At 37.5% G+C, this 25,749-nt stretch overlaps 1 protein-coding gene across 1 annotated transcript in view; it reads right to left on the reverse strand.

Annotated features, from left to right (window-relative positions):
• Window positions 1-25,749, reverse strand: part of GALNTL6 (polypeptide N-acetylgalactosaminyltransferase like 6) — a 1,143,667-nt gene that overhangs the window by 78,884 nt on the left and 1,039,034 nt on the right. Inside the window, exon 9 of the mRNA XM_026017526.2 lies at window positions 11,540-11,647. Coding sequence (XP_025873311.1) covers window positions 11,540-11,647 — 108 coding nt within the window. The remainder of the gene's footprint in view (window positions 1-11,539; window positions 11,648-25,749) is intronic.

The raw sequence follows: 25,749 nt of genomic DNA on the forward strand, positions 1-25,749 counted from the left end.
TAACATAAAATTTGCCTTTTGACCACTTTTAAATGTGTAGTTTGGTGGCATTAAAAACACTCACATGCTCCCAACACCACAGTTCAGATTTCAGTTGCCATGGTATGTTAACTGTGAGTAATTGTATAAGGAACACATGTTGCTGTTAGCTCTTCACACCACAAATCACTATGTAAGTAATAAATGCATATTGTGATCAATGACCCAATTACATCACTTCTTTCAAAATCTGTTGTGATTGATCATTGTACATCTGCTATTCAGTTCACACACAGCTAATAAAGCACATTGTTGTGCTTCATCCTTGTTTCCTATAGATAAATATGACATTTTATAAAAATGGATAATCAAAAAAAATTTAAAAAAAATGGATAATCAAAACAAGAGACTTGGCCAATACAGATAAAAGAGCAGCAAAGAAGCAAAAAGCGGTAATGCTGAAAACAGAATTCAAATAGAATTTCTAGGAGAAATGACTGGCCATGGAAGTGTTAACATTGCTGCCATTTGAGAGACTCTAGATATGTAGCTAGGGAATTTAGCAAGAATGTATTTATTGTCATAAGTGAGAAAAATACTCGTGATGACAAGGCTAAAGTAGTCCCAGAGAAAGTGATCCCATCTTCACATCACAGGAACTATGGTAGATATTTCACAGCATTGAAAGCATAAAGGATAAGATATTGGAAGGTGACTCAAATTTAAAAAAGGAATATTATAATTTGCCAAGGCATGGAAAAAATGCCATGTGGCATTTTTAGCATAAGTAAGTTATGGGAAATAACATAAGTTATTTGTATGTAGCATAAATTATGGGAAATATAGTTTGAGTGAATGTTTTAGCTACTTCTGATGAATATTTTTACAAACAAATGAAATGCCTTGATTTTCCCCTCCAAAGCCAAAAAACATCTACATGGATATGCAACCATCACCACCATCCATTTCCATGACTTTGTCATCTTCCTAAAATGAAACTCTAAACCCATTACACATAACTTCCCATTTCCTCTTTCCTCAATCTCTAGCAACCACCATTCCATTTTCTGTTTCATACGAATTTGTGTAAGATCTTTCATATAAAAGGAATCATGCAGTATTTGTTGTTTTGTGACTGGCATATTTCACTTAACATATGTCTTTAAGATTCATCCATTCTGTAATACATGTCAGTATTTTCTTCCTTTTTATGGCTGAATAATAATTCTCTCTATATATATACATATATGTGTATATATATATCACATTTTGCAGGTCCATTTACTGTTAAGCAAATATTAGGTTGCTTCTATGTTTTGTCTTTACTATGAACTTGTGTATACAAATATCTATTTGATTCCTTGCTTTCAATTCTTTTGTGTATGTACACAGAAGTGGAATCAATGGATCATATGGTAATTATGTTTTTAATTTTTTGAGGAACTTCCTTACTGTTTTCCACTATCGCTGCAACATTTAATATTTCTCCCATGTAAAAGCATTTTAATTTCTACATATCCTTTCCAACCTTCACTGTTTTCTGTTTTTCCAATAATAGTCATCTTAATGGGTGTGAAATGGTACCTCATCATGGGTTTGTTTTGTATTCTCCCTAATGATTAGTGATGTTGCACATCTTTCATATGTTTATTAGCCATTTGTATATCTTCTTTGGAGACAGGTCTATTCAAGCTCTTTGCCTATTCTTAAATCAGATTGCTTCCTTGTTTGTTATTGTTGGATTGTAGACGTTCTTTAAATATTCTGGATATTAACCCTTTATCATGTATATGGTTTGCAAATATTTTCTGCCATTCAGTGAGTTGCCTTTTCACTCTGTTGATATTTGTTGATAGTATCCTTGAGGCATGACCTTGCCTAATGTTTAAGCTTCGCATGGGCTACCTGAGATAATCCTGTCCCTTAAAGATAACATTGGAGTGATTGCTGCTGCTGCAGAACTGCTCAACAGAAAGAGCTGGCACTGTGAGAACCAAAAGTGTTGGCTTCTCTAGAGACAGCACCATAAGCTAGGAGTTCATGTTCTTCTTCTGAATTGTGGAGGTGGTGTGGCTTCTCCAGTGGTTTCCCAGGCAAGAAAGAGGCAAGTGGGAACACAAAGAAGAGCAAGTCATGGATGAGGCAGAGTGGAAATGTAAGCACGTGGGAGGAAGCCTTTGTGGAGGCCTAGACACATCAGGGGGGATAATCTGAATTCATTTCTGGCAGTTGAGCCAATGATGTCTCATGCTATTACAACTTGAGTATAAAAGGCAGTATGATCTTATTTGTAGATAACTATTAATACAATTGCTATTTTAAACTTTAATTATTTTCATTACTTTTATCATTTATTTATTTTTGAGAAAGAGAGAGAGAGGGACTGAGCAGCTAGAGGGGCAGAGAGAGAGAGAAAGAGAGATAGAGAGAGAGACTCTCAAGCAGACTCCACACTGAGCACAAGTGTGATGCCAGGCTAGATCCAAGGACCCTGAGATCATGACCGAGCAGAAATCAAGAGCCTGATGCTCAACTGACTGAGCCACCCAGGCGCCTCATAGTTGCTGTTTTTTAAAAAAAATAAGTCACCATGGTCACTTCTAATCATTGACCAAAGAGAGTATCAAGTGCTTCGTTCTGTCATAGTGAACATCCACCACAAGCAAACTGTGGTTAAACTAAATGATGTTACAGTATTTATTCCATTAGTTATTAGTAGACTCTGTTTTATTTTTCATTCTGTTAAAATAGGCCAAAAAATCTATATGCTTTTAATAGCTCATGTAGGGTCCTTAGGTTGGAAATAAGATCTGTTCAAAATTTAGGTAATCTGTGAAATTTTATTTTTATAAGCTGCTTTCAGAATAGAACACTAAAAGCATCCAGGCACCACAGAGCTGCCAGTTGGTTTTGTCCATTTCTTAGTCTATAGAATATCAAATGCAACTGTTTTCTTCACTTCAAATGTAACATCAAAGGAGATATATTTGGGCTGGAATTAAAGTTGAGAATGTAATTCTTTTTTTTTCTTTTGTATTAAGGTAAAATTGACATATAACATATTAGTCTCAGGTGTACAACATAATGATTTGATATTTGTATACACTGGAAAGGGATCACCATAATAAGTCTAGTTATCACCATTCACTGTACAAAGTTATAGCTTTTTTCTTGTGATGAGAACTTTTAAGATTTACCCTGTTGGCAACTTTCAAGTATGCATAATGATAATACTGACTATGGCCACCATGTTGTACATTACACCTCTGGAAATGGAAGTCTCACTATGAACTAAATAAACTATTAGAAACAAAGGTCATCAGAACGGAAATGAAATAGTACAAACCTTAAGCACAATGTCACTGTGCATTTACATTTCTTATGGTAAGGAGCTAATTCTACATAGTGAGTGCCTCCCATTCAGGTGCTCCTGTGGCTTCATCATCCCATTGGGGTCCTGAAAGGTGGAGTTATAAAGCAGCCAGCCAGGTTGTCTCTTGCAAGAGTTACATTTTTGGTTATTGAGATTATGGCATGCTAAAATATTTAGATTTGCTTAAATTTCAGTAGCTTAATTTTGTAGCAGCAGGGACCTATTTTATCTAAGCAAGCTTTCTTCTTTCTGAGGCTCCAGTGGAGTTGTGAATGCAGGAAAATGTTCAGTTCTAATGGGGATAGTGACAAAAATGCAATTATAATTCCCCCTAGCCCACAAATGGGCTCACCATGTTGTTTCTCAAGTGCTTTGAGAAAAGAAAGCTGTATAAATGTTAACTAAAAACATAAAGTGCCAAGGTGCTGTAGGTAGGGGGAGGAGTAGCCAAAAGCAGACTGGAAAAAGTACCATAGGAAAGAGAAAATAATTCTCATTTTAATTTTGTTAAGAAAAACAAAGTAAGAGTATGACTAATCATGACAGCTAATTGTCATGTAGATACCTAGGATCCCCATTTAAATATTATATTTATTCTCTAAAATCTTTCCATAGGCTTGGGGCACCTGAGTAGCTCAGTTGGTTAAGCATTCAACTCTTACTTTTGGTTCAGGTCATGATATTGGGGTCTTGAGATTCAGCCCCATGTTGGATTCTGGGCTCAGTGTGGAGTCTATTTGATATTCTTTTTCTCCCTCTCCTTCCTCCCCTCTCCCACCCTCTACTTGTGTCCCCCTACCCTAAAAAACTCTTCCAATAGGCTTAACAAAAAACACTTGTGAAATATTGGTCCTCACTAGATAGCTCAAGAAATGCTGAATTTTGTCCTTATGGCTTAGAGATTGCTTGTCTCAATGCCAAGCCCTGTTTTGCACATTAGAAAGTATTAGCTACTTGATTCACAAGTCATAGCTGGGTTACACTTGGGAAAGTACTGAGGAATATTTGAAACAAATTGAGCAGAATGCTTTAACGTTGGGAAGAGGATAGCATCTGACAGGAGTTTGGGGAGAAATAGGTAGAGCAAACAGAAAGAAGATCAAACTGAAATTAATTTTGAGAAGCTTTGTGGAAAATTGCTGGGTTTTAAAATAATGTGGTTGATTTTACCTTACATGTTGTTTTCGTGATTTTTCACTTTCTTTTTAGTGTCTCTATGCTTGGTATGCAAATTCCATGTTTTACTTCTGTATTGTTTAAAAATTTTAAGGACAATATGTGTTTCTGTTGTTATTTGTTAAACAAACAGACAAAAAATATGTGGAAACTTAACAAAAAATTCTGATACCAGTAGTTTAGGAGGTAAGGGAACAAGTGAGGATTAAGCAGTGGGGTGTTTCATGTTTTCCCAACTCCTCTCTCTAGGTCCTTGGCAGACAGAGTAGTTTTACTTTGCCTTGTTCTCTTATGCAAAACAAGCATAAAATGTCCAGTATTCAAAAAAGAGCCATCATTAAAGGGTGAGTAAGAGTATTTTACTAGTATTGTGTACCAGAAGCTTATCTCCAGTGTGGAGGAATGTCCTTGGGTGATGTGACATTCCACTACAAAGGGATGTCCCAGTGCTATTGGCTTAGGACATGCAGCATGTTCTATGCATCTCGATAGTAGGTGATCGATAAATATTTATTGAAAAATTTCTCCAGCCTGAGCCCTTGTTGAGGCTCTAGAGATGACCTTTATCCTCATAATATGCAATGGACTCATCATATCTTATTGTCACATAATAAAGCTTATGGTTGTTTTTTTAAGGAGATTCTCATGAAGAATGCTGAAATACTTTTTATGGAAGATGCTTGGACTTCTTAGATCAAAAGCCCCCTGTAAAGAGAAGATATTATAGTCTAAAATGTGGCCAAGAAGGGAGAGAAGCAAACACATGATTGCAATATGTGAATCATCTTTAGTTATAGCCCTAAGTATTGGACAGCCTTATTGCTTTTTTTTGTTATATTGTAGGGGTGAATTAGAGATAGTTATTGTTTTCAGAGGAATTGCTTCTGCACAGAAGTCCTAGACATTTATGTAGGCTGAGTCTTTTGGGAAGAATCCATCATTTCCTGCTTTTTTGGGAGAAAGCCCATGATAGGCCACTGTGCCCCTGAACTCCATGATAGTTTCAAAAAAGCACCTGAACTGTATAGTTTCAAGAGCAACAGAAAGAAGTGCTGGCTGCTGTTGATGACTAAGGTTGTCATACTACAGCTCTTATTTGCTGGGAAGTTTTATGAGAGTAAACTGATTTACAATCATCAAGGGAGAAAGGTCAATTTGTGGGAGCAGATTTCCCATTCATCACCATACTTTATAGGCTTGGTGATTTTATTTTCCAATATCAAAGTAGTGATTTTACTCTTGCTAAAGCTTTTCCTCAACTGATATATTTTTCTGACATAAACAAGGGAGGGCTGCATAGTCAGATCTTGTGTTCTTCCATTTCAGCTGCTTCAGACAGGGATATCTGACACCAGGGTGAATGATGAGGGGGCACTCACTAATCGACTTGAGATGGTCTGGCTTTGACATTGAAACACTCCTCCACTCTTCCTCCTCTATAGCTCCCTCCACCCTGACCAATTTCAACAGTCTGAGATGATTTATGGAGTCAATAGAACTGGACGTGACTAGGGATGTGACATCGGAAGAATGACAACTTGGGAAATAGGTTAAGAGGTCACTTCAAAGCCGCCAGAGGCAAAAACCATCAGTCTCCCTCAGACCTCAGGTTTAACCTTGATACCCATGAGGTATAATGACCATAGGACATCTTCAAAACTCATTGCATCCTGCCAAGAAACCCTAACTAAATGCATAAGGTGAAAAACATTTGTAACTTGGGTGTAGATCACAATGTGGCCTATAGGATCATTACATATTATCTATTGATATAGAACATATATTGCTATGTATTAAATAATGCTAGATGCGATACATGAGATATACTTCCTCTTCTGTAAAACCATAATCACAGTGATAACGTTATGATATTCACAAAATAGTTTATAAATAAGTATATAAGACACAGATCTCATTCCATAGCCAGTTTAGTTATGTTTATTTAACTCTGTGCTCATCCTCATGATATTCAGATTATTACATATAGATTGCTGGACTGTGTGGAGGCTACCTGGCTGTCATAATCAGGGCCATTAGTTATGAGAAGTTAAAGTTTGGGGCACCTGAGTGGCTCAGTCGATTAAGTGGTTGCCTTCAGCTCAGCTCATGATCCCAGGGTCTTGGGATGGAGTCCTCCAGTGTCTGGTTCCCTGATCAGAAAGGAGTCTGCTTCTCCATCTCCTTCTGGTCCCCTCGCTCATGGAGTATGTGTTCTCTCTCCTTTCTCTCTCTCTCTCTCTCTCTCTCTCTCTCAAACAAATACATAAACTCTTAAAAAAAAAAAAAGAAGTTAAAGTTTATGTTTATCTTGTTCATCATTCATGCTTCCAGGGTCTAGCACAGTACCTGGCATGATAAATACTTTTTTTTCCCTCAGAAGTGGACATTTATTGTGATAGAAAATCCAATTTTTGTGGGTTATCAGAATTCTAGATGGGAAGTCTTTGCAAATCTCCAGATATCTGGCTTTCCCTAAACTCCTGTAAGGCAGTCACTTCTCACCCTCCTTATTTAAAACCAATCTGAGCATTTTGCCCTTTCCCTTTCCTCACGTCCCTATTTTTGTACTGATTTTTTCTTAGAAGCCATGATGAAAACCTCATGGTCATGTTTGACCTCTATCCCACTATATACTCTGGCAAATCAATAAAAACCTTTTAGGACATTTTCTTTTACAAATACTTCTTTCATTCAAAATCTTATTTTCCTTAGTCTTTCTCCCACTTACTATTTACTTGTTGGTTGACTTGATTCACCCCTTTTAGTTTCATCCTGGCATTTCCTGCTCAAAAACTATGAGTATCTCCCCACAGCCTATAAGAAAAAATACACCCTGGTCTCACATGGGGTCCTTCAGAGTCTGTCTCCAGTGGACCTTCCTGTTTTAGCTCCTTAGGTTCCAAACACAATCCTTTCTTACTGTCTGTGCCTGCTTTTTCCTATAGGTGGGAGCAGAGGCTGGAGCCCCTGCCCTTCTGCTCCAGTTGTCCCTGGCTTGAAGTCACCAAGCCTCCCAATAAGGAAAAGTATGATGGGAAGGTTAAGTCTTGGACAGATAGATCTCAGTCCACCATCCCAGCTCTCTCAGTTGACATTTACCCTTCTCCCTTCTAATGTGAGTTACATTTTCAAGTGCTACAGACCATCCTGTGCACTCAGATTTTTAGGGGGTTTGACTTCTTTCTTTTCATAGCTTTATCTTGAAACTTTGATGATGGTTGCCATAAAATGCAAGATGAGATTTTAGAAGAGAAAATGTGATTAATACTGTGTCAGTGGCAAGCCACAGAAGTCCCCTGATTTGTGTTCTATCGCATCCCTTGCGAACTTAAGAGTGAGGGTCGGTTCCGATTTTGTGTCCCATGCTCCTTTGGAGCTAGGGAGGACAGCCCTGCTCACAGTGCAGGGCTGCCCTCCACTGGCTTGGGATCCTCCTGGGAAACTCCTTCGGATAAAGTTGCCTCCCTGGGGGGCACTCTTGTGCTGCAATCAGATAGTGTGTTTATCCGTGAGTGAGGGCTCTGCACCTCCATCATGTCGCTGCTCCTAGAGCTACTGATCTCAGTCCAAAGGCTCTGCTTGTCCTCAAATACACTAACATTCACAGAGAAGTCTGTGAAGTGCCAGTATTGCTGCTCTTTCAGCAGAGTGTGTGGTTTAGCTCACAACCCATCAGAATGAAGCGTCTCCTTGGAGTCTTCCACCCATCTGCCACCTGGGGTTGTGTAGAGGCTCCGTGAGCCTTTCGTAGAGGAGCTGCTCACTCTTCTGTGGTGAAGACAGTGTCATCTCCAGCAAGGGACAACGGTCACTACAGCCCTGGGGGATTTCTAGTCTCCCTACAATACTAGGGATTAGCATACCTTTCCTCAGGGACTGGCAGTTTGTTCCTGGTGAAAAGGTACCACAAAAATGCCCAGTGTACAAACATTGGACCAGGAGCTGATTCAGTGAAATATCTAATTTTATTCATGATGAGTGACTACTCAGATTCCCAGATGAAAGTGGATTCTAAGTCTCTATATTCTGGATTTTTGCATTTTATGGGAACTGACATAGGGATGCTAATTTTTATTTTTGCCAAATTAGGGCATTAATAAAATTCTATCTTGTATTCTGTCATAAAAAAGAAAACAAGTCTAGGATTGCTGCATAAAAAGATATTATTAAATTGAGTATATGGAGCTTTGTGACTCTTATTTTTCTCAGTTCACTGAGGCTGGGTGAAAACTGGCCCGGGAATTGGCTCTGGTCGCTGGTCCTGAGTTTGGGAACCACTATTCTGTTAAATATGTTCATTTTATTGGCTATCCTTGCAGGTCCTCTTTCAGTTCAACAGCTGTGGCACCCTTCCCCCTCCCCCTCCTTCTATCTATACATATCTTTACAATATGTTTGAACAGTTACTTATTGTCCTGTATCATCCTCTGATGGTTTCATCTATGGCTATCTTGTCTCTTCCAACCAGACTGTAATACTAGGTAAACAGAAGGTACTAATTTTTTGAATTTATTTCTATAGTGCACACTGGTATGCTGTTTAAAGGACTGCAGCCTATTCACACACGTGTGTTTGTATGTGTGTGTTTGGAAGTCGACTGGAATTCTCAGTTTACATAGGTACCTAAATAAAAGGTGCACATTTTTGAAAAATTAAATGAGCTTTGTAAAATAAGAAAACAAACCTTTGGAGTAAAATCTCCATCTTCTACATTTCCTAATGACGTTAGGTAGAGATAAACTACCTATTGAACAAACATGGCCCTGCATCTGAAGCACCTTTAAAGTCTCTCATCATTTTTGATGATTTAGTAACCAGTAGAGGGTAGCAGGTAGTTGAGTGTCTCCCACAAAAATCAGAATTGTTTTTCATTTTAATATATTTTTTATTTAAAATATCATAAAACGTTCCTTAGACTGACAGTTGAGTTTCAATATTTATGACTTTCTGATTGCTCTAGCAGTTTAGAAAAAAAAAAAACTAAAAATGAGCCCTCAAGTAAAATTTAAATGGAAAAGATTAAAATTCAGAATTATGGACTTTTTCTCGTATGAATGAGCACTCACTTTTTGCTGGGAATTTTATGTGCCAGCCCTAGTTTTCCTATATTTGACAGTCCTTGAAAAAGTACTTAATTTCTTTCTTGGAAATATACAAAGAGTTTTATTTTTTGAAAATATACCCTCTGGACCAGCATAACTTTCCCCTCCAGGTTGTATACTCTAATTTTGACTACAAACCAAGTACACATTCCATCCATCAGGCAAATGGATGATGCATGTTGGGGCACAAACCAGGCACATTTGAGTGGGTAACAGGGACAAGTGACATTATTTTTAGAGTAGTTTAACCTGCTATGATTTATGATGTCCACATGGCTGATTTATGATATGTGCTCAAATTGTACCCTTTAGTGAATTCTCATTTTTCTGAATGAACTTGGAGATTCATAGGTGTTAAGTCTTATGACAAAATTGAATCATATGTCCTTACCCAAGAGTCAGTTCTTTAATTGCTTTGGATTTTGTGATTTTTTTTTTCAAAGGGCATAATTTTACTATGCTCTCAATTAGTACTTTACTCAGCTACTCAATGGAGGATGCTATTAATCTTTGGGTTGGTAATATGACTATTTCCCTTCAAGGTGTATGTGAAGTAACTTCATGACTATTAACTCAAACTGTTATAAAAGAGATTATGGATATAGCTTGAGGAAATGGACAGTGTTGACACTCTCAGAAAGGGAATAAGAAAAATAAGAGACCTCTTTCTCCAAAAAGATTTACTAGAAATGAAAATTTTTTTATACTTTACTGAAATGTTTAAGTTTTATTAGACAAACCTGTAGCATTTTCTAGTCTTAGTTTTTCCTGATTAATTAATTCTTTTAGCAAGTATTTGTTGCGTGCCTACCAAGACTTGTTCTAGGTGTTGGGAGTGTAGTAGCAATAAAACAGAGAAAACACTCTGCCTTTGTGTGATTGATATTCTAATGAAACCCGATGAACTAGTTCATATTTTAAAAGAGCTTGTGAGCTTATTGAGCTTCATATAAAAGACTCAAATAGTTATATATTGCAGCCTTACCAGTAAAAGAGCAAAAATGAATAATTCAGGATTAGATTCCTAGGAGAACACTGTGAGAAGGGATGTGGCAAAACAACCTTTTTAATCTAGATTTTGCATCTCTGTAGTGGTAGGTACATACTGTGGTGAATACAACTAACCCAGCTGTAAAGAAAGTCACAGGGAAAGCAGAAATTGTTAGGATTATTTCAAGAAGGCATTGTGACTTTCTCCTAAATATATTTGAAAACATTCTAAAATGCAGAAGAAAAAGGTATCTTTCATTTAGCCTGTGAAATAGGTTTTATTTGAAACAGGATCTGAAAAAAAACCACCTTGCAACTGGTCAGATTTGGGATTTTGAGGATGGGGTAAAATTTTAGGCAGAGCTGGCCCTAGCTGCAAATGAGAAGGCTGAGTTTGGGCAACCACTTCTCCCCATCTTGTATTATTTACCCCTTTCTCCATTTGACTTGTTAAATATCATGTTGTACTTTATCAAAGGGAGGGGCAGGAGTACTGGACATTCATTCTGAAGATCTGGGCTTAAATGCCTCTTCTGCCATTCATTTGAGCATGAATAACCCACCTTGCCAAGCCCCAGTTTTCATCTACAAAATAAGGATAAGAATATCAATCTCAGAAGGTATGGGTAAAGATTAAATGTAATGTATGTGAAAGTGCTTTGAAATAATTAAAAACAAGAATTAGCATTAGTAGTTAATACTTCCTTAAGGAATGGAAATAAAACTCTGAGGAACACAAACTGTTTATATACTAAAGCCTGTCAAACGGCGTGGCAAGTGGTGGAGTTTTTCTTTTGGTTGTTTCTATCAGACTGTGCCTGTAGCCTGCAGCACAAATTATACCATGTATGTATAAGGTGGCTTAGTTTGCCTACAGGAAGCCATATCAAGCCCAACTTATTCTGATCCCATTACTCACTCTTGCCAGGCTGGTGCCAGATGGAACTTTATAAGGGACGTACTTCCTGTAGATATGACCAACTCTGGAACACGGGACATCAAACATTTCTCCTCCACACATCCAAACCTAGAGAAAGGAAATTTAAAAGTATAAGGAAAGAGAACAGCACACTTCATATAAAAGAGGAATTATTAGTAAGATTCATTAAAAAATCTGAGAATCACTCAAAGTCTCTAAATTAATGATTTCTATTTATCATAAAAGGTTAACTAAGGAAAAAAACCTCACATTTTTCAAAACCTAGATTCAGATTCATAACAGTGTAGAACCAATGTACTAGTTCAGTAAAATCTAATTTCCATAGACAGCACATTGGCATTTTTTTTATCCTAGTAGAATTTGTTCACAAATATTGCATTGCACTGACATTTAATGCCTAGACATCTTCTTATTTATATAGCTATTTGTTTTGACAATCTTGTGAAAGCATTTGAAGAAATAGCATTGGAATTTAAATGTCAATTCAAAATTTTAAAATACAAAAAATGGAATTTAAAAAATAGGGGAATGAATCAAGGAATGCCAATATATCCATATATCCATAGTTTAAGTGACATCTAGATTCTGAAGCTTTCAATAGAGCTCACCTTAAAAACTGTTGTTGCTTTCTGATTTCTCCTACCCTTAATCTTTTCTTAGGCACAGAAAGTGATTGGTTATTGATGTGGACTCAAGATATATTAAACTCAGTATATATTGTGAAATGCTGTACTTATATATGTTAACAAAAATTAATTGGTTATTTTTTGTCATGACTACACACTTAGACACACACTTAATCACGGTTTTATGTGACAGAGTACTTAACTATCAAAGGAAAATTATGAAAACAAAATCCAGGCTTCCTATGTGCTAGATTTTTAGCTATTTTCATTTCAAGAAAAAGATTGAAAAGAGCTAGATACTATAATGGTTAGTTTGTGTCATTTGGCTGTACTTCATTGCCCAGATTTTTGGTCAAACATCATTCTGGTTGTTTCAATGGAGGTGCTTTTGGGATGAGATTAACATTTTTAAAAAGATTTTATTTATTTATTCATGAGACACACACACACACAGAGAGAGAGAGAGAGAGAGAGAGAGAGAGAGAGGAAGAGACACAGGCAGAGGGAGCAACAGGGTCCATGAAAGAACCCCGAGGTGGAACTCGATCCCAGGTCTCCAGGATCATGTCCTGGGCCCAAGGGGGTGCTAAACTGCTGAGCCACCCGGGCTGCCAGAGATTGACATTTAAATTTGACTTTTGAATAAAACATTACATTCTCTGTAATGTCGGTGTGCCCCACCCAATCAGTTGAAGACCTTACTGGAACAAAGGCTGATTCCTTCTAGCAAGAAAGGATTCTGCTAGCTGATTGTCCGTGAACTTGAACTGTAGCTCTTCCCTGGGTCTTCGGTTTGCCAGTCTTCCCACCAGATTTTGGTCTCACCAAGTCTCTTCAATCACAAGAACCAGTTCCTTAATATAAATCTCTCTCACTTAATATATACATATGCTGTTGGTTCTGTTTCTCTGGAGAACCCTGACTAATACAGATATACAGCTTGTTTTAAAGTGTAATACTGCAAGAGAGAAAGATACTTATGTCTTAACTTATATTTGCTTTCAACTTCTTTCACTAAGAGGAATGACACCCCAAGTGAAACCAGAAAATAAATAGTGATTAGGGTGATAGAAGTCCAATGGGAAGCCAATTCGATTACTAAAACAATACTCAGTTGCTCTAAATGAATTCAAGACCACTAGGGCTATCAATTTCAACTTAATGGGATATTTATTGATCTTTTGAATCAAGACATCAGAAGTCTGCATAGATGATATGAAGCTTGTAAGGGCAGTGAACATTCTAAATGATAGTACCAACATCTAGAAAAGTCTTGAGAGACTGGAGCTATATTAGATTAAACATAAAAAGGGGAAAAAATAAGATGTTTGTATCTAAAAATATCAACCCTCCAGAACAGGAATGAGGTGGAAAAAGACTGAGTGGCATAACACACACATTACCAGCATAATATGGAGAGTTTGAGGAGTAAGGGTCTGAATCTATCTTTCTGAAGTCTTATGCTAATTTTGGGGGAAATATTTTATATTCCCTTCTAAAAAGAATTACCAAAGTGAGAAAGGGATGCAAATTGTTTTAGGAGAAGTAGCGAAAAAAACTGGAGATACATAGTCTTGATAAGATTCAGAAAAACCCTTTTCAAGTATTTGAAGATCTTAGTATTTGTAAGAGATTTCGGTAGAACCCCAAGGAGTTGGGATTAGTAGGATAGAGCCATAAAAAGATAGATTTCAATTCAGGGGAAGGAAGAACTTTCTAATAGAATGATTAAAGATAAAATGGATTTCCTGACTCACTAATTGTGTTGAAATCTGTAGTAGATGACACTTTGGAGATAAGTATTTAACTTTGAGTGGACCATTGGCCTAGCTGATATTTTAAGGTAATTCTTCTTTTTAAAAGGTAATTCTAATAAGAGTTATGAGTGTGTACTGTGCCCCTTTCCACTTAATGCTCACAACTCAGTGAAAGACTTTACTATTTCTCCAATTATATAGGTGGGGAAGTGGCAGTCTAGAGTCTGAGTAGCTTGCCCAAAGTCATATAACTGATCACCCACAGAACAGAGATTTGAATCCTAGTAGTCTAACTCCAGCACCCATAAGTTTAATCAATATACTATCTATAGTCAGCAAACTTTGTCTGTAAATGTCATAGTAAATACTTTGGGCTTTTCAGGTCATATGGTCTTTCTTGCAAAAGCAACTCTAGCACAGTTGGCTTTATTTCAATAAAAAGGCAAAGGGCCATGGTTTGCTGGCCACCATTCTGTGTGTCACAAAGTTCTTTCAAATGCTGAAATTCAGTGATTTTAAGATAATATATGCAGGACATTGATTATCCAAACCAGATTCTAAGATAATATATGCAGGACATTGATTATCCAAAACCAGATGCCATAATATCTCACATTGCACATACTCCTCCATAATGTAATCTTGGTACCTGTCTTGTACTTGTTTGATACGATTTCAGATTCACTGTTTAGGACTTAAGTGAAATTGTTTTAATCCACTTGTTTATGATAAAGACCAAAAAAGAGGTTGTTTTAGAGATAAACTTGTTTTGATATAAGAATGAATTAAATGGTGTCAGGATATCATCATCTCATCTGTTCTCACAGAAAAGGGCTCAGTAGTTCAGCTGCTGAGGGGCCCCAGTGGGCACATATGAATAAAAGCATGTGAAGAGGCAATGTGGCAAGGTGCCATTTTGGCTATAAATACCCAGAGTTTGTGAGGACAGAGACTGTTCAGTTTGGCCAAGGCAATTCTTTGCTGATCTAAAAATCACTCTCCTATTACTTTGGGGCAATTAGGTCCTGCCACAGTAAAGGAGACTCTTTCCCCAGCAGTGGCTAAAGTAAAGCCCTGCAGCAGCCCCTGGAAGATCTTGCCCATCAGCACTGGCACCCTTATCCTCTGGCAATGTGCTCCGGTAACAGGGGACTTTTACTTTTGCACTGGCTGCTGGATGTCAGCCCAAGGTTGGCTAAGCCATCTCTTCTAAAAAGGTACACCTCAACTAAATTAGGACTTTATTACTTTCATCTTCTCTTGCCGAGAACAATAGTATGATTAATCTATCATTGATTTGGAGTATGCTATTTCTTTATTGACTCATTAAGAGATATTATCCTGTATGCTATTTGGCTTGTGGAGTTCCTGCAGTGAACCTGTGTTAAATAAATTCCTGGCAAAGACAGCTTATTTTGGGATGCTTACAGGATGGTCCACTCTAATAACTGTCCCCCTGCCCCGCCCACCACTATTCCGACATTTTAAATTAAATTATAGTGAATGTAGTTATTTGAGAGATTATTTCCTTTTATTATTTTTGTATTTTAAAGAGGTGCAGTTTGGAAGTAATATACAACAGATAAAGGAGAAGGCAGTGGGAGGGCAGAGAATGTTAGATAGTCCTGCATATAATCCAATGCCAGTTTTTGTTGGTCAAGGGCAAACAAGTGTCAAGGCAAAGAAGCCTTTAAAAAAAAATATTTATTTGAAAGAGAGAGAGAGAATGAATAGGATGGGTAGAGAGAGAGAGGGAGACAGACTCTCCAGCAAGATCCTTGCTGAGTGGGGAGCCCCACATGGGGCTCAATCACATGACCCTGAGATCACGACCTGGGCTGAAACCAAGTCTGATGTCCCCTGGCAAAGAAACTTTCTTGTCATATTATCATATTATTTGGAAGATACTGGTTTGTTGGCATGTGAGTTTATTTTTCATGAGAAAAGATGGCATATTATTCTCATCAGTTGTTGGAGGTGGGCCAGTCTCTCTTGCAGGACTAGGGAGGGTCCCTAAGAGGTAGGGATAAGGCTTGGACAATTCCTTATATTCTCTGGACTTAATTTACTTTTTGGTTCAGGTGGGCTTCTAGAACAGTTAGAAAGCAAGCAGAAGTGGACTAAATACTTCTTATGAAAGATCTTGCCAGAGTGAGAACTGCCGCAATAGAAAGTTAAATAAATCATTATTACTTCTTTCCTTTCTAAGATATGTCAAATAACCTAATTAGACACACAGAAATGAAATTCTAACTCATTCTTTTCGATACAGTTTTTAAAGATATCTGCATCAGTTTTCTCTTGATGTGTAACCAATTACAAGTGTAATGGCTGAAACAACACTGATTTATTATGATTTTGTGGTTCTGTGGGTCAGAAGTCCATGTGGGCTCTGCCGAATTCTCTGCCCAAAGCCTCACAGGGCTGAAATCGAAGTGGCTGCTGAGTGGAGCTCTTTCCTGGAGCCTCTCAGGAAGAATCTGCTTCCAAGCTCATTTAGTTTGTTGGCAGGATTCAGTTCCTTGCAGTTGTATGACTGGAACCCCCGTTTTCTTGCTGGCAGGTGACCAGGGACTGGTGTTCCTGGCCCTGTGAACCCTCCAGCTCATTGATGGTTAACCTCCCTCACACAGAATAGTTTTTACACTATAAATCTCTCTGACTTCTTTTGCTACCAGCTGGAGAAAATGTTGGGCTTTTAAAAGGCTCATGCAATAAGGTTAAACCCTTCAGGACCACAGTCCTATTTTATTTTATTTTAAAGATTTTTATTTTTTATTCATGAAAGACACAGGCAGAGGGAGAAGCAGGCTCCATGCAGGGAGCCTGACCTGGGACTCGATCCTGGGAACCCTGGGATCAGGCCCTGAGACGAAGGCAGACACTCAACCACTGAGCTACCCAGGTGTCCCACCGTAGTCTTATCTTAAGGTGAGCTGATTAGCAACTTTAATTACATTCGCCAAATCTCCTTTGCACTGTTATGTAACCTAATTGTGGAGTAAACCAAGGGAGAGAGTCATCTTAGAATTCTTCCTACTAATCTCCCGTGAATTAAAATTCGTGTCCTCTCCTGAGAGCCTACTCCTATTCTTAAAACTTTTCCTTATATTGGAGTTCAGGAAACTTCTGTTCAGATTTTCTTTTATGCTAGATTCAGTGTTAAAGAAACTATAGAATTCTAAAATTTATTGCTCCCTGTTGCTACTGGGACCACTTAGAAACATACGTCTGAATATATCATGGCTCCATTTAGAATCCTTCAGTGTTTGCTACTGTTACGAGGGTCAGTTTACAACTTCTTCTTCTTCTTTTTAAATATTTTATTTATTTATGAGAGAGAGAGAGAGAGAGAGAAGCAGGCTCCCTGTGGGGAGCCTGATGTGGGACTCAATCCTAGGATCCTGGAATCATGCATGACCTGAGCCAAAGGCAGACGCGCAATTGCTTAGCCACCCAGGTGCCCCAGATTACAACTTCTCTTGGGAGTCTCCAAGGTCTTGCTTATCTCACCCTTGCTTCTGTGTCCCTCACCCTTTTTCTCCTATCCCTAGTTTCTCCAATCCCTACCGGAACTCCCCCACTCCACACATCCTCTTTCTGGGCTATTTTTCATTCCTTAGGAAACATTGATTTTCTCTCAGGGCTTGCGGCCATAAATCTTTATCTCTAAAAGAATTAATTCACCCTCCCCCTTCCTCTGCCCTTCTCTCCTATCTCATGCCCATTTCCTACTTCTGTTCCAGATTTCAGCTTTACCATCACAACTGAGCCCCTAGATTTGGTTGGCACTCCTGTTTTATGCTGTCTCTCCATCCTGTACTTCTCTCTCCCATAATTCATTAATTGAGTCAGTAAACAAATGTGTATTGAGTGTTTACTATATGCTGGCCTTATTCACCATGCTGGGGCCATATGAGGGATCAGTTCCATGTTCTGAATAGTTTTGTTCAAGTCGAGACAGCAATTGTAATGAAAGGATTTGTGTGTTTGTATAATGATTTGCTTAGTGTTTGTCTCCCCTCACTAGACTAAAAGTTCCATGACAATTTTACTCAGTGCATCTCCAGCTACTGGTCAAGGGCTTAGTACATAATAAATAATGAGTATTTATTGAATAGTTGAGTCTGATCATTTCAGTTACACTTATACTTTTATTTATGCAGGAGTCCTAAAGCCTTTCCAATATATTGTTGCTTCTTATAATGTCAGGGCCAAATTGCTTTTTACTCTAAGTACATCAAGTCAATTGTCTCTAGACTTAGAGGGTTTTTTGTTTGTTTTATTTTTTTTAGTTTAATACTAAGGACATCACCAAACACTTCTTTATTTTGTTCAATCTTCCAATAGCCATGTCTATTTCAGTAGAAGCATGTGTATCCCGACACACTAGAGAGATGTGTTTAGGTGACAGTGTGACAATATATTTCTTTAGGAAAGTGCACCTGTTGTGGCATTTATCAAATTTTTTATCTGCTCTGAAATATGTTGCTTATATTTTTAAAAGACATTCCCTGGATAGTATCATGTGATGATTTCTTAAAAAAAAAAACAAACCAAAGCTATGGCATTGTCATGCTCAAGTATTTAATTCTTGGAGAATATGTTTTAAATTTACAAATACTGTCATCCTTTGACAACATAAATATTTAAAATCCATGTTATTTTACTCATGAATGAGCACAGAGCATTTTTTCATAATCTAGTTCAAATTGACTGAATAATTGAATGCTTGCCTTATTTTTTAAAAATCACTTTTCGCTATCAGCCACAAACTGGAATTTAGACATAGAGAATGTTAAATTAAATGGAATCATAAAATTATACCGGTCATATGAAATATGAAATTAGTTTCAGTAAGGAATTGATTGTCAGAAGGATAGCAAGAGAATATTATTATCAGGTAAAAGGTGAAACATAATATACTATATGGAAATGATGATCTAAATTCTCAAAAAAAATTTTTAAAGAGTTTATTCACTCCAAAACCTCCCATCTCTTTGATCTTATTTCTTACTCTTCTTTTCATCTCTCTTTCTCTGCTTAAGCCATTTTGGCTTCTTTTCTGTCCCTCCAACATGCCAGATACCTTGGGGCATTTGTTCTGGCAGTTCCCTCTGTGTGAAATTGTCTTCCAATCTCCACATGGCTAAATTCCCCATCACTTCCAAGTCTCAGCTCCAAATCCTCATGCCCCAAACACTCTCTCATCCTGCACCCAGTATCAACCTTCTCTGTTCTGTTCTCATAGTCCTTACCACCTTCTCACTCAGGAGATAACTCCTAGATTTCCTAGGTTATTACTTGTCTGCACCTCTCTTCCTAATGAAGGCAGGAGTCTGTGTCTTTTGTTGAGTGAGGTATCCCAAGCACCTGGGACGATGCCTGACAAGTTGTTTTACTGTAATTATTTATCGAATAAATAAACGGACTATTGGTTTACTAATATAAAATGAGGTTACTCCCAGACAACTGAGTTATTTAATGAGAACACACCATGTAGCTGCCATTAAAAACAGAAGCTGTGATCTTTAGCATATTCAAATATAAATTTCAAGGTAACAAGCTATCTTGAGCTTTTCTTCATTCATATGGGGATTATTATAAAATAAGTTGTGGCTAATGTTAAAAATACAGCATATTATGTATACATAAGTAATTACATTTCTGGACCTGTAAAATAACCTTCTAATTTTATGGTATGTCTTGTGTGGGCTAAGTTTGAAAAATTCTTAAGATTAGATAATCTACCACTTTACCATCTATCTAGAAATTAAGATGTTAATTTTTTTAAAGATGTTAATTTTTTAACGTAAAAAGCTATGGTGCACAGACACCGAAGAGAGCCATGCCCGTTATCAAGCTATTCTTCTGGGCTACATGGTATAAAAACTGCACTTTTGGTTTAACTTGATCTAAGGGAGATGCACCCATATATACCATTGCTTTGCTTTATTCTTAGAAACTTGGTCTTTAGGGTTATTCTTTGAGAACAGGGGACCTTGACCTTTTTTGACCTGACCCCTATTTTCTATTTGTCGATCAGTATATAACAAAAGCAGAAATTGGAAAATGTATCTACAGTCTTCATCAGGACATGGTCATATCTAGTCTCAGGGGAAAAGCCCTCATTTCTTGAACCATCTGCTTAGGATTTTTTCTAAGTAAGAAATGCTTTATGTCAGTATTAAAAAAAAGATTGTACCCAAACTACCTTGCACTTAATGAGCTCTTTTTCATAAATTTTGTTTATTTATTCATGAGAGACACACAGAGAGGCAGAGACACAGGCAGAGGGTGAAGCAGGCTCCATGCAGGGAGCCTGTTGTGGGACCCGATCCCCGGTCTCCAGGATCATGCCCTGGGCTGAAGGCGGCGCTAAACTGCTGAGCCACCCTGGCTGCCCACTTAATGAGCTTTAAGAGGTCTAGGCAGAGGTAGCAGGGCTTCAGAGGGTACCTTGTTCAGATCATTGCTTTGGAGATGCAGTGTTCATATTTTGCATTAATGCTTAGCAGTCGTAAAAACAGTGATTAAGGTGGAGACCAGAACAAAAAAATCCAGATATGTCACTTATTGATTTCTTCAAAACGTTAAGTCTTGGGGAAGAAAGTACAAATTTGAACATCTTCAGAGTGCTTGTTTGGGTAAAATATTATGGTTTTGGACATAATCCCTCATTTCCCTTAACTCATTATTCTACAGCTTAGAGGGTACATTAGAGGCAAAATGTTTGCTTTTTTTTTTTTTTAAAAAAAAAGATTTTGTTTATTCATTTGAGAGTGAGTGTGCATGCATACATGTGCATGGGCAAGAATAAGCAGGGGTAGGGAGGGGCAGAGGGAGAGGAAGAGAGAATCCTAAGCAGATTCCCCACTGAGCCTGGAGCCTGACCTAGGGCTCGATCTCGTGACCCTAAGATCATGACCTGAGTTGAAACCAAGAGTCAGATGTTCAATCAACTGAGCCACCCAGGTGCCCCAAAGTGTTTGTCTCCAGATTTGGGAGTCTATTGCTTAAATTTTCTGGATTTATCATCTGCTAAAAATAAATATAAGTTCTTTAAAAACTTAAAATTGGTTTAATATATTAGAACAACTTTTTCTTTTTGGAACTATCCAAATATGTGCGTCTCCTTTGCCTCTCAGTTGGGCTATCAATCATACTGCCTTCCTAATGGCAGAGGCAGGAACATGGCTCCGGCCTTGCTAACTGAACTTCTTCCTTGAGGTTTCATTATATTGGAACTACTACTCTGGTAATGAAGCAGAAAATGAAAGCTGGAGAGCTTCCAGAGGCCACGTCTGAGGGGTGGAAGGAAAGTCTGTTGGAGTGAGTGAAGCTGACAGAGAGAAACAAAAGGGAAAAATGAAAAGAAATGGTTCTAGCAGTATTTGAGGCCTTATTTCCAGGCCTCCCAGAGGCTCCCCCATTTCTTTGACTTTTTTTCTTTTTCTTTCTCTTTTTTTTTTTTTTTCTGAGAACTACTAATTATTAACTGTACTGAATACAAGTCTCTTGAGGGAAATTTTGTAAGAAAAGGAACACTGTATTTTAGGGATCTGCCAATCCAGTTGACTCACTAAGTCAATTTTAAAAGGATTGATTATAATTTAATATATATATATCTCACTATAAATATATATCTATTTTTGTTTTTTTCAAGTTTTTATTTAAATTCTAGTTAGTTAACATAGTGTCATATTGGTTATATGGAATTTAGTGATTTATCACTTACATATAACTCCCAGTGCTCATCATTACAAGTGCCTTCCTTAATGCCCATCACCAATCACCACATTCCCTGCCCACCTTCCCTTCAGCAACCCTCAGTTTATTTTCTATATTTTAGAGTCTCTTATGGTTTGCTTCCCTCTCGTTTTCTCCTCTATCCCTTAAGTTCATCTGTTTTGTTTCTTAAATTCAGCATATGAGTGAAATCACATGGTATTTGTCTTTCGCTAACTTGTTTACTTAGTATAACATACTCTAGCTCCATCTACATTGTTGCAAATGGCAAGGTTTTATTCTTTTTGATTGCTGAATAATATTCCATTATATATAATAATGTTATTGAATATATTTTCCATTATATATATGATATATATCTTCCTTCATCAGTTGATCATTCATCAGTTGATGGGCATTTGGGTTCTTTCCATAATTTGGCTATTGTTGATAATGCTGCTATAAACATTTGGGTGCATGTGCCCCTTTGAATCACTATGTTTGTATCCTTTGGGTAAATACCTAGTAGTGTAATTGCTGGGTCATAGGGTAGTTCTATTTTTAACTTTCTGAGGAGCCTCCATACTGTTTTCCAGAGTGGCTGCACCATTTAGCATTCCCATTAACAGTGTAAGAGGGTTCCCCTTTCTCCTCATCCTTGCCAAAATCTATTTTTTTTCTTTTTCTTTTTTAAAAGACTTTATTTATTCATGAGAGAGAGAGAGAGAGAAAGAGAGAGAGAGAGAGAGAGGCAGAGACACAGGCAGAGGGAGAAGCAGGCTTTATGCAGGAAACCCGATGCGGGACCTGATCCCAGGACTCCAGGATCATGTCCTGGGCTGAAGGCAGGTGCTAAACCGCTGAGCCACCCAGAGATCTCCCCTCCCCCCAAATCTGTTTTTTTTCTGTATTATTAATTTTAGCCATACTTACAGGTGCAAGGTGATATCTCATTGTGATTTTCATTTGGAGTTCCCTGATGATGAGTGATGTGGAGCATCTTTCATGTGTCTAGTAGCCATCTATATGTCTTTGGAAAAATGTCTAATCATGTCTTCTGTCCATTCTTTAATTGGATTTTTTTGACTTTTTCAGTTCGTTTTCAAAAGTGTCATCTTCAATTCCCCCTTTTCTCTAAATTAGGTTGAATTGGATTTCTATCTTCTAGTAAAGTGAAGAACCCCTTCTCCCCTCAAAAAATCCCTCTCTTTTTGAATAGTGAGAGTTTGAATGTCTAGGAGTACTAACAGTGTACTTTGAAACAAGCACATTAGTCAAAAGCTACTCATATGAATTGTCATTATAACCGAAACTTTAAAGAAGCAAAGGTTCTTCTGAGCTTCCACTGACAGACAAAACCTTTTTTTAGCAATATTCAATATAAAGAAATTTCATCAAAAATAAAAAATGTGAGCACTCTTCAGGTTTCAAAGTGACATTTGCATATGATTTTTATCTTGGGGAGAAACTGATACACTTCTATGACATGGAATAGTGGAAAGAACACTTCCACAGGGGTTTGAATTGAGCAGATTGCTCCCCTTTTCTCATTGTCTCATTGGCATCTTGGATCAAGTTGGGGTCACGTGTCTACTTCATAAGGTGATAGCAATGACTGAGTTAAGTAATACACACAGCACCCTTAAGTGACCCATAATAGGTGGTTATATGATATAGTCTCCTAGTGATCAACCTTGCCTTTATTCTGGTATATTGGGTCTATATGGGGTGTTTGTTGTGTATACACGTGTTGCCCTCTGTGAGAGTGGTCAGGCCATATGACAAGTTGCAAGTCTGTGAACGTGTGTGTGAGAGAGGTAGAGACTGTATTCTCAATTGTCACTCTCACAGTTGTAGAAGAGGAGAGAAGTTGTGGCTAAATTTATGCTGGCCTTGTATACTGTGGATTGTTGACCCTGACACAGAGTATAAAAATCAAATTCTTATACTTCTACAGTTGATTTATATATGCCGAGTATATATATATATATATATATATATATATATATATATATACTCTGAGGCTCTCTATGTTATTGTTATTGGGATTTGGGGTGAAGGCCTTGAGAATTATAAGGAGAGATTTTTTGCCAACTTTCTATACAAATATTTTTATAGCTGGGGGGTGAGCTTACTTGCTTTATATAGATTTATACACCAGAAGTGTTATAGTGATTAGATCATATTTCCTTTATCTTGTTAGGGAAAAATGGCAGCCAGAAAAATACAAAAACTTGAAAAAAATGTCAATATTAGAAAACAATTTCAACAGGAAGTCAAATTGACCTTAACACAGGTACTGAATGCTGTGTAAATTGTTATATTTTGCTCACTTTACTACTGTCTATAAAAGCTAAAATAAAATTAAACAGGGAATTAGGAAAATGCCATCAGACATAAAGGAAGTAACAACTGGGAGGAATTTAAACTTGCCGCTAGGCTTATATCTAATGGACATAAAATTTAACTTGAAAATGCTCTGTTACACCTGAGGTACCTTTTGTCGGGTAATTGAAATGAATCTCAGACTGGCTTGTGAGACATTTAACAGCTGTTTCTGTTTATCTTTGAGTTTCTGAATGAGTTTAGAGTCATTTTAATATTTTCTTTGGAAGATCAATTCTGGGCATGTTGAATTAAAATGGTTCTTTTTATGTCACCTAGGCTAAATATTGTAGGGAAAAAAACCCCATAGGAACAACTCCAGATATTTTTTTGTGTATCTGAAGGAATAGTGTGCCATAAAATGGCTTCTGTCACATTTTAGATACAAACTGCAACTATACTTTGAGGTACTTTGCAGGCTCAAAAGTAAGAAGAGACCTCTAATATACTGTCTCATAAAAGCAATGAGAAGATATATAAAATATTTTAAAATCATCCTTGGCATAAAAAGGATTTCTAATGAGCACATTTTATAAGGCTGAATTTATTTCTAACAATACCATTTGTACAAAGCATCGTCAAAATAGTTTATATAGATATGGCTTATGGGAAAAAGAGTGCATTTCTAAATGAGATTGAGTTGTACCTTCTAGGGAGGCAAATAAACTATTTTAGGAGTATAAATTAAACACCCTTTGAGTGTTTTTGTATTTTCAGACAACTATGGAGAAAGTGAGAAATGCTTATTAATTAAAGCTATAAGTTCTTTGCTGGTGTACTAGATGCTAGTACTGGGAACCAAGGTTATGGAGATTAGCAAGTATGGGGACTTGGGGACAGAGGACTGGCTTGGAGACAGGGCCTGGGGAGAAAAATCCCTTTTGGGATGCTGGTGTGTCATTATTTTATAATTTCTCCTATGAATCTGTGAGTCATGTAATATATGGAACATTTGCTGCAGACAGTAGTGTGGTGGCAGCTGGATAAGAGACACTTAAGGGTGGAGGAGGTAGAGGAAGAAGGAAATGAAGCTCCCTGGGGTCCAGACCCATGGATGGGAGGCCAAGACTGAGAACACCATTCAGTGAATTGCAGATTCTCTTTGCTCAAGGGTTTTCTAAGGGGCCAAAGGCTTTGCTTTAGCTTAGAAATTTTGTCTTGTCTGTACTTGGAATTTGTCTCTAGAATTTGTATTTGAGCAATCCTGACATCCATGTAAATATACATTAACATATTAAATAGATTTGGATTTTTAAAAAGATTTTATTTATTTATGCGAGACACACACAGAGAGAAAGGCAGAGACACAGGCAGAGTGAGAAGCAGGCTCCATGCAGGGAGCCCAACATGGGACTCGATCCAGGGTCTCCAGGATCACACCCTGGGCTGAAGGCAGTGCTAAACCTCTGAGCCACCAGGGCTGCCTGATTTGGATTTTAAAAAACTTTAAAGGTCTTTCTGACCACACAATCTATGCTCAGCACTATACCACCAAAGCTCTGACTACCCAATCTAAACCCTCTGCCCTAAGGGAATAGGAAAGTCAGAGGCTTATACAAGCCCAAAGAGACCATCTATGAGTATCCGGTCAGATATCAGGTTTAATATAGTAGACATGGGGGATCTGTGAAAAGTGTAGCCCCTCTACCCCATCCCCCACCTCAACGTATAGATGCAAATATATTTAAAACAT

The sequence above is a fragment of the Vulpes vulpes genome, chromosome 9 (genome assembly GCF_048418805.1).
Source record: "Vulpes vulpes isolate BD-2025 chromosome 9, VulVul3, whole genome shotgun sequence".
In the NCBI taxonomy this organism is placed as follows: domain Eukaryota; kingdom Metazoa; phylum Chordata; class Mammalia; order Carnivora; family Canidae; genus Vulpes; species Vulpes vulpes.